The 10,995-nt window shown below is 34.0% G+C and overlaps 1 protein-coding gene across 1 annotated transcript; it reads right to left on the minus strand.

Moving 5' to 3' along the window:
- Positions 1-7,524: 7,524 nt before the first annotated feature.
- On the minus strand, positions 7,525-10,368 carry LOC142242862 (uncharacterized). The gene has a single exon (XM_075314377.1). It carries the CDS (start codon positions 10,366-10,368, stop codon positions 7,525-7,527), a length of 2,844 nt encoding a protein of 947 aa, XP_075170492.1.
- Between the last annotated feature and the right edge of the window lie 627 nt (positions 10,369-10,995).

Raw genomic sequence — 10,995 nt, forward strand, 5'->3', positions numbered from 1 at the left:
TCTTTTAATTAAAAGTACGAAATATTTCGTTCTTTTTACAAAGGAAAGTTCTTACACATTTTTCGTAGTTTGTAAGAAACAACTTAGTACTTTTATAAAAAGTTTCATACTTTTTACGAAACAATTTCGTTCTTTCTATGAAATTGTTTCGTAGTTTTACGACATTTTTCATACATTTTATGAAATTGTTACGTACTTTTAATGAAAAATTTGGTATTTTTTTATGAAAAACTTTCGTACTTTTTGTGAAAAATTTTCGAACTTTAAAAAATGTATAGTCCAAAGTAGAGATGTGCACGTGAGCAATAGTTTGTTCACGCTCACTCACACTCACGACGGCGAAATCTTTTTCACGCACGCTAACGCACGATATTTTTTTGGTAGAAATCACGCTCACGAAAAGAAAATTTGTACTCACGCACGAAACAATCTTTTAAATGTCGTAACTCACGAAAAATGTTGTGACTCATGAAAAACCTCGTGAATAATTTTATGAGTAATTTACCTATGAACCTGACTGAAAACATGAGTATGGTTAATATCGGAAAGCATTATAAAACTCTTAACACGTAGGATGTCACTAAAACTATAAATGAATTCAACTTGTAAGCATTTTATGTTCGTATGCGGGATTATTTTTCGGGAAGCGTGTTTTCCGACACGAAAATGTTCGTGAATCACGACAATTTCGTGTCACGTGCACACCTCTAGTAGACAACTGTAGTCATGGAAAACTATATCAATGTTTGAATCTGGTATGTGGAGAGGTTTCATGTGCATGATTTTTGTCTTTGTAAAGTTGATAACTAGACCGTTATCGTGACACCATTTGATGAGATTGTTGAATTCCTTCTGCATAGTTAGCTGTGTGTATCTAAATTTTTATGCTTTACGACACAGCTGTATCGTCAGCATAGGCATTTGCAGTGCAATTTTGAGAATATTGAGATTTTATTAGCATATATAATATACAAAATCGGACCAAGTTTAGATCCGTGTGGAACACCATGCGATATATACTGTTCATTATGAGATTTGTGTCAATTTTTACGTGATAGGATCGAAATTGGAGATAATTGCAAAACCAATTGAGACAGTTCCCACGTATACAATTCCTTTCTAGGGCATCTATAAGTTTGGAATGTGACAGAGTGTCAAACGCTTTGCTGAAATCAATAAAAGTTACCAAACAGTGTAATTTATTGTCCAAACTAGAGTTAATCTCATTTGTGAATCTGCCAAGAAGTTTATTCTATGCTTTTTCCTTTTTGGAAACCATATTGATTGTGGTGTGTAATCTTATATTTATTAAGAAAATCCACACGCAGAAAAGGGATATGATCACCTCCAAACATGTTTCAAGAGCAAAATGTTATTTTTGTATGGTGACCATGTAACATGTTTGTCACTAAAATGTTATTTTCTCGTCAAATATACACTGCTTGCCGAAATCAGATACATGATTTCCGAGGAAATAACATGGTTGCGAAAACCATGTTACATGGTCACCACCCAAAAATAACATTTCGCTCTTAAAACATGTTTGAGGTCATCATATTCCTTCTCTGGGTGCATGAGTCTCCTTACCATCACTTCTTCCATGACTTTTTCAACTACTAGTAGTATTGATAAAGGCCTATAGTATTAAATCATTCTTTATACCATTTTTGAAAATTGGCCTAATCAAAGATGTTTTAATATTTTGGAATTACAGCATCATTCATACACGGTTGAAAAAGACTGTTTTTCATATGTTTGGCTATAAACATTATATGTTTGGAACACACATTTTTAAACACAATATTTTTTGAGTGCAAGCATATAATGTTCATAAACTAGCATAACATGTTTGGGACATATATGGTAATATGTTAGAACATATTATGTTTGGGACATAAAATGTTTGTAAATATAATATGCTTGAATGCAAACATATATTAATTTAGAATAGCCTATAAACATATATGTGTTTAGTAGCTTGGAGCGCTATTTTAACAGGGAGCGATATTGAATTAAGTTGGTGGTTGTTGCTTGTTATTACAAAATTACATTTTATTTTTCCTTGGGCAATTGATCAGCTACTTCTTTGATCCTTACAAACTGTGTGGTCCGAATCCCGTCCGGGCAAAAGGTAAAATTAAAATAAAAAAAATCATAAAATTGAATAATTTCTTCTACAATGTTTGTATTACAGAAAAAGGTTCTAAGAACTAAAAAATCTCGTGGAAGTGAGAAAGATGTGGGGGAATATACAATTGGGCAGAAACAAAATTTTGAGCATTCAGGTCGAAAACCTATGTTGTTAGCACCTATATTACCTTTTATTTTCATAATTCATTATGATTGTAAATATATAAATAAATAAATAAATTTTGAGCACAATATTGTTTGGGAGAATTTTTTAAGCATATAATATTTTTGGGTGCAAAATGCTTCCAAACATATTATATGGTCACATAATAACATATTGTTTTTTGGAAGACAACATTATTGAATTTGGATGCAAAAATACAAAATGTTTGGAACTTAGACTACCCAAACATATATTGTTTAGACCAATGTACTTTCAAACATATTATATATTGGTTAGAGATCAAACCATATAAATGTTTGGACAATACCCAAAAATGTATATGCTTGAAGCAAAATATGTTTGGGAGTATATGTTACAGAAGCGATTTTTTGTGAGGGTGTACTCTGGTTTATAACAGATGTTATCACCGGCGTGATCATTTGTGAGTAGTTTCGCAAATCTTTGGCACGTATGTTCTCAACACCAGCACTTTTTCTTTATATTTAAATGGCTAAGTATATAAAAAATTTCTTCTTCGTGTGTATGATATAAGAACAAAGTGTTGGATATTCTTCTTTCACTGTAAAAGCAAGTCTTAATATCACATTCATGTATGATTTTATTTACATTTTCACCAAATTGTATGGCAAAGATATTCGTAATAGAAATTATACTCTCATTTTTATACCCTGCGCCACACTGTGGAACAGGGTATTATAAGTTAGTGCATATGTTTGCAACACCAGAAGGAGACGAGATAGACACATGGTGTCGCAGTTTAAGTCCAATGACTTCAAATTTGGCACAAGTATGTGTTTTGGCTCAGATAAAACCCTATTGATTTTGAAAGAAATCGGTTCAGATTTAAAGGGTGATACGGTCAAATTTTGGTCAAGGGAAAACGCGTGTAAATCGGTGAAATCGTTTATCTAAGAAATCAAATTAAATTTCTTTTTCAAGTTCAATTAGTATAAAATTCAGGAAAAATATTCAGTTAGGCTTTCGCTTTCTCCAAATCCGAATTGCCGGGCCTCACGCTTGATACCTGCCATCAGATTTTGTACAGCCACCACCATATATATATATATATATATATATATATATATATATATATATATATATATATATATATATATATATATATATATATATATATATATATATATATATATATATATATATATATATATATATATATATATATATATATATATATATATACGGGAGCTATGTCTAAATCTGAACCGATTTCAATATAATTTGGCACACTTGACTACACTACTAATTGTACTCCTAGTGCAAAATTTGGTTTGAACCAAATTGGGGTAAAACCTGGCTTCTGGGATCGTATTAGTTCATATCGGGCGAAAGATATATATGGCAGCTATATCTAAATCTGAACCGATTTCAATAAAATTTGGCACATTTCACTATAGTACTAATTTTTCTTCTTATGCAAAATTTTAAGCTAATTAGGGTAAACTCTGCCTTCTGGGGCCATATAAGTCCATATATATATACGGGAGCTATGTCTAAATCTGAAACCGATTTCAATATAAATTGGCACACTTGACTACACTACTAATTGTACTCCTAGTGCAAATTTCAACCAAATTGGGGTAAAACTCTGGCTTCTGGGACCGTATTAGTTCATATCGGGCGAAAGATATATATGGCAGCTATATCTAAATCTGAACCGATTTCAATAAAATTTGGCACATTTCACTATAGTACTAATTTTTCTTCTTATGCAAAATTTAAGCGAATTAGGGTAAACTCTGCCTTCTGGGCCATATAAGTCCATATCGGGCGAATATATATATATATATATATATATATATATATATATATATATATTATATATATATATTATATATATATATATATATATATATATATATATATATATATATATATATATATATATATATATATATATATATATATATATATATATATATATATATATATATATATATATATATATATATATATATATATATATATATATATATATATATTTCGCCCGATATGGACTTATATGGCCCAGAAGGCAGAGTTTTACCCTAATTCGCTTAAAATTTTGCATAAGAAGAAAAATTAGTACTATACTGAAATGTGCCAAATTTTTCTTGAAATCGGTTCAGATTTAGATATATCTGCCATATATATTCTTTCGCCGATATGAACTAATACGGTCCCAGAAGCCAGGAGTTTTACCCCAATTTGGTTGAAATTTGCACTAGGAGTACAATTAGTAGTGTAGTCAAGTGTGCCAAAATTATATTGAAATCGGTTCAGATTTAGACATAGCTCCCGTATATATATAGCATTTTCACTTCAAATGAAACCTTTACATTTCAAATGAAACCATTTTCAAACAAAATGAACCTTTTTCAAATCAAATGAAACCTTTTTCTAATCAAATGAATCCTTTTTCAAATCAAATCAAACCTTTTTCAATTCAAATGAAACATTTTGCAAATCAAGTGAAACCTTTTTCATTTCAAATGAAACTTTTTCAAATCAAATGAATCTTTTCAATTAATTGTAAAATATATTTATATTTGACCCAGATTTTTAGTTGAAATCATACTATAAACTATTGATGGTTAGGGCTTAATTGCTATGTATTAGAGCTCGACCAAAGCATCAGCTCCGGCTTCGGCTTTCGGCCAAAAAATCGATAATCGGCCACGAATCGGACTTCGGCTTCATGAGGTCGATTAAGCGAAGCCGAAGCTTTTTAAATAATTTATTTGATATTGATTTGTCCAAGTGTTGAATTTATTTCAGTCCAACACCCAGTACAAATAAAGCGTTAAAAAATTATAAAAAAAAATTGTCATTATAATATCAAACTATGGACTGAATTGCCATTTATTGTTGTATGTATGCATTCTAAATAATATATCTAATATTGAATTAAAACACATCAAATTTCTTTAATTACAAATTTGAGGAATAATAATCGGCTTCGGCCGATTATTGCTTTTTTTTTGTCGAGCTCTACTATGTATACTGTGTATACATGGCAAAATGTGAAAAAAATAATAATTTCATCCACAACGAAATTTAGACACTCTAATGTCATATGCGATATTTTTTTCGTTGTTAATTTTTTTTAATTTAGAATTTTTCGGTTTTTGCGCGTGTTAATTTAAATATATTTTTATATTTTGACTTAATGTCACCAAACCTATATTTTAAATGTGATTTCAATTTTTTATTATTAAATTGTAAACAGTTTTCGTGCGAAATAACTCATTGTGGATTTTCGATTGGTTGATATTTTCGATGATAATATTTAGAAAAGATTATGCGTCTTCAAAAGAATTTCTTTAAAGTCACCTTCTTGTTGTTGTTTACATAAACCGTTATTTTTAAAAATAGAAACTCATTGGAAAGATCAGCAGCTCTTTACATTGAAAATAAGAAACATTACATTAGTTGCAAATTGGTACTACAATGAGTGAGACTGATTTAGTTCGGGGAAGCTCCGATTGTTGGGAGCCCAATCATAGTATGCCAGTCGAATTAGAAAGCAGCATGTCTGACGTCAAAATCAATGAAGAGCGAGCAATAGCTGTTCCAAAAGAAAACCCAGGACCCTACTCAAAAATTACAAAAGACACAAAGATGCTTCTTATAAAAATTATATGAGAAGGAAAAAGCATTGGAGAAGCCGCAAAATTACCATCCATTAAAATGAATACAGCTAAAACGAATATTTCACGGTATAAAAGAAATGAAGATTTGGTGGAAGCAAGACGTGGAGGAAACCGGCGGTCAGTATTGACGGACGACATTATTAATTGGATTGAAATATATGCGGAACGTGAGCCTGGAATTACATTGAAAACTATAAAACTAAGTTATTTCGAGAAAATGGCATAAATATTTCATTAACATCCATTAATTATGCGCTCAGAAAGCTCAAAATAACGTTGAAATTAGCTTCGATTGAGATGGATAGAAATGAACTGTGAACGAACAATTCAAATTAAGAGAAAATTATGCAAACGAATTTACACAATGTGGAACCCATTGGGAAAAGTTAATCTTCGTCGATGAGCGTGGGTTTAACCTACATCTCAGAAGATCTCAAGCCAGATCCAGAAAGGGCACCAGAGCGCCAGTTGTTGTTCCAACAGTTCAAAGGTCGAAATGTCACATTGATTGCAGCTATAAACAATGTAGGTGTGGTCCACCACATGGTCGTATCAAATTCTACGGTGAATGCTGAACGATTTAAAATGTTTATGACGCAGCTTCTGGAAAAATTAACCCGCAATTGGAAAATTCTTTCAATATTATGGACAATGCACGTATCCACAAAGGCCAGCATATCGCAAACATGGTAAATTGCAGAGGATGTATCATAAAGTTTCTACCACCATATTCTCCCATGCTGAACCCATTGAGAAACATTCTCCAAAATGAAATTCCACGCACGTTCAATCCTAAGCAATATAGGAATTGAACATAACGTTAACAAGTTATCGAGGAAAGTATTCAACAATTAAATCAAACCGATTGCTAAAAATTATGGTCTTGAAAATTCCACAAGCCGCAAGCCGCAAGCCGACAACCCTTGCACTGAATTAGTTATAAATCATGCTTTAAATTATTACACTGTTTTCTAATATTACATTATAATTTTAATATAATAATAATTCATATTTTGTAAGTTCTTATGAATTAATTGTAGTGAATTTAATTTCTTATAAACTTAAGTCCTAATCAATCGATGAATAAAATGTATGTATATGTTGAGTTCACGGAGACATACAAACTTTTTAGTGGTCCGTAATTTATTAACAAATGAAACACTAGTCTTTACTTAAGAAATTTTAAAAGGGTTTATTCCATTAATTCCGTTTATTCGGTACAGACGCGTAAAAAAACTTTAAAAACAATTTGATCGCTCCAGTTGAAAACTTGAACTGATTTTCTTTTCCTTCGTGGCCCTTTGTATGCTATGTATAAATATGTAAAACTAGATATTGCCGTTATTCCGCAATGCAAACAAATGAAAGGGCTACATACATATATGTACATATATGTATGTGCATATAATGATCAAATTGACAATAACCAAAAGGGCTACGAAAGAGAGTATTAAGAGATCAATAAGAATAAGTAAATGGAAAAAATTTCAAATATTTAAATAATGAGAAAATGTAAATATAAACAGTGGCGGCGGTAACATTCCCCCCTTCGCAAGCGAACTAGGGTCCCAGGAGCTTGCTCTCTGATCTTTTACCGACGTCTAGTATAGCAATCTTGGTCACGGGCCTCTCATAGGTGCTGCTAGTCGTCTTCACTTTAACGCTTCTGACTTGCCCATCTTTGGCGGTATACAGTTCTGTCACTATTCCTTTGGGCCAACTATTCCGAGGAAGATTGTCGTCCACAATGATGACTACGTCTCCTTTGGATGGTGGTTGAACCTTTTCGAGCCACTTGCTTCTTCGCACCAAATGAGGACCATACTCACGAACCCACCTACGCCAGAAATGATTCGCAAATTTGTGGGTATTATGCCATCTCTGTCGCAGGTCATAATCAAACTCACATAATGGCTTCTGTCCTCCCGCAGAACCAAGTAATAAATGATTTGGAGTGAGGGCATCGTCGTCATCGGAATCTAGAGCCACAAATGTCAAAGGACGAGAGTTGATCATAAATTCAATTTCATATAACGCAGATCGAAGAGTCTCGTCGTTGAATTTGAAAGCTGGTAACATGGAGTAGAGAACGGATTTAACTGTTCTTATTAGACGTTCCCATGCCCCGCCCATATGCGGAGCTGCTGGTGGATTAAATCGCCACTTGATGTCGTCGTATTTAGAGAAAACTTGGTGTAAGTCGATATGTTGTTTTTCTTCACGCAGAATTTTTTCTACAGCTTTGAAATTTGTCCCATTGTCCGTGTATATTTCTTTCGGAGGACCACGTCGGCTGATGAAGTTTTGTATACACAGGATGCACGAGCTAGTATCAAGACTGTGAGCCACTTCAATATGAATTGCACGAACAGTTAGACATGTGAAAAGAACTCCCCATCTTTTTTCTCGGTGTCTTCCAACAGTGACGAACAAAGGGCCAAAAAAGTCGATTCCCACATAAGTAAATGGACGTTCAAAACTCGAGAGCCTAGCTGATGGTAGAGTTGCCATTTGCGGTGGCCGTGGAACTGCGTATAAATTTTTACAGTGTTGACAGCTGCTTCGTACTTTTTTGTATACAACTCTCAATTTTGGGATATAAAAATTCGACTTAATTCTGGATATAGTGGCTTCGTGTAGACAGTGGTGATAATTCTCATGGTAGTACTTCACCACAAGAAATGTAATATAGTGATTTGTGGGCAAAATTATGGCATTGTTGCAGTTTAACATTTCTGCTCTTCCGTAAGCACGAATTACATAATTCTCATCGAGACAAATATTCAATTGCTTCAGAATACTATCTTTTTCGATTGGCTTTTTGTTTTTCAAACGCCAAATTTCTTCGGAAAATTCGCTCTTTTGGGCATATTTATATAAAATATATTTCGATTTCTGGATACATTCGAAAAATGTATCGTTTTCTACATTCGATCTTTGGACAACGGATTTCAATTTTTCCATATAAAACAGGAATTGAGCCAATGCTCGGTACAACCGTCGCCAGCACGAAAAATATTCAATGTTCATAAAAAATTTGTGCGATTTACTCACATGTAAATGATGATTACGTACTTCTTCATAGCTGATTCTTCCTAAATCGGAACACTTTGGCCAGATATCCTCATTGTCTTTTAGAAACTCAGGACCTTGGAACCACATGTCGTCCTCGGCTGAGCAGACCTTTGTTGCGAAATCAGCAGGGTTTAATTTAGATGGAACCCAATTCCATTGTGGTAAATTTGTTAATTCCAATATTTCTCCAACTCTATACATTACAAAAGCTTTGAAATTCTTGGGGTCCATGGACAACCACTTCAAAACAGTTTTAGAGTCGGACCAGTAGAAGCACTCAGTACAATTAAGCCGTGTAGTTTTTATAATTTTTCTTGATAGACGCGCTCCAATTAGTGCAGCTTGAAGTTCCAGTCTAGGAATGGAAACTGGTTTCAGTGGGCTAACTTTACCCTTGGCTGCCACTATGCGCACGTCGACTTCACCTTGGTATTGAATACGAAAATAACAAACAGCAGCGTATGCGTTTTCCCCAGCGTCGACAAAAGTATGTAACTGCACATTAAATGTCGATTTCAACAATCTCGAGTAACATCTCGGAATAGAGACAGTTGAAATTTTCTCCAGATTTGAAAGCCAGGAACACCACTTTATATGCAAGTCCTCATTTAGTTCGTCGTCCCATTTAATGGCGGATCGCCATATACCCTGCAGCAAAATTTTAAGACTTATGGTATAATGAGACACGAAGCCGAGGGGGTCAAATATTGACATCAAAACTTGAAGGACTTCTCTTTTGGTGGGAACCGTATGCCTTTGAAACACGTTTCTTTTGAGCCTCGAAAATCGACAATTGTATTGAAAAACATCATTATTTGATTCCCAATACATACCATGAATTTTCTCGACAGCTCCAAAGGAGTTTTCAATTGCTGCGCCACCTTCTGCTAATTTTTGTCGCACTATTTTTGAATTTGAAGCCCAGTTACGCACGTGAAACCCACCTTTAGCATGAATCGTTTTGACTTGATTCGCTAACTTTATGGCCTCTTCCTCGGTTTGAACACTGTCGATGAAATCATCAATGTAGTGGTAGAAATTTATTGCTTTGACTGCACGAGGGTATAAGTCGCGAAAAACTTCGGCGTTCTGGTTTCGCACAAAATTAGCAATACACGGAGCACAGCTAGTTCCAAACGTTAAGGCTTTCATTACATATGCGATTACTTCACCATCTTTGAGCCACAGGAAACGTTGGGCGTGCATATCCACATCATTTACATTGATACGATGAAACATCTCAGCGATGTCGCCACAGATAGCAATTTGACCAACTCTAAACTCGAGTAAAACATTTATAAGCGATGTCAGTAAATCGGGGCCACTCATCAAGAAATCATTGAGTGACTTATTATTCGATTTTGCTGCAGCATCCCACACTAGTCGGACTTTGCCAGGTTTATTTGGGTTTAGAGCAACAAAAATTGGAAGGTACCAAGTTCTACTATAAGAATTAAATTCAGAATTTGTTACCTTTCTGGCATATCATTTGTTGAGAAGTTTGTCGATTTCCACCTGCATAGTTTCTTGTAGTTGTGGATCCTTCTTGAACTTCTTTTGGAGACACTTAAGTCGATGGCAGGCAACTTCCTAACTTTCTGGTAAAACTGGATTTTCATCTTTCCAAAGTAAACTTACTTCAAATTGTTGGCCTTTTCTAATTACATTATTTTCCAAAATCTGCATAGCTTTCTGGTCCTCGAATGACAACAATGTTTTCTCCTGGGCCACCTCCAGTGCGAAATACTCTTTTACGTCATCGTGTAAATTCTTGAATCGATCCTCACATGCACATGTGTGAATATTTAGAGAAAAAGATTTCCTTACACCGGAGCCACAACCTTGCAGTGTCCAACCAAGACGAGTTTTTGTTGCTATAAGCAGATTTCTTCCACCTTCACGGACTTTCAATGGCACAGCCACTCTCCAATTGTTTACACCAATTAGTATTGTCGG

This window comes from Haematobia irritans, unplaced genomic scaffold (assembly GCF_050003625.1).
Source record: "Haematobia irritans isolate KBUSLIRL unplaced genomic scaffold, ASM5000362v1 scaffold_92, whole genome shotgun sequence".
In the NCBI taxonomy this organism is placed as follows: domain Eukaryota; kingdom Metazoa; phylum Arthropoda; class Insecta; order Diptera; family Muscidae; genus Haematobia; species Haematobia irritans.

Bases quoted from the DNA above. Each gene is read 5' to 3' on its own strand.
- LOC142242862 (XM_075314377.1), bottom strand. From the start codon at position 10,368: ATGAGTGGCCCCGATTTACTGACATCGCTTATAAATGTTTTACTCGAG.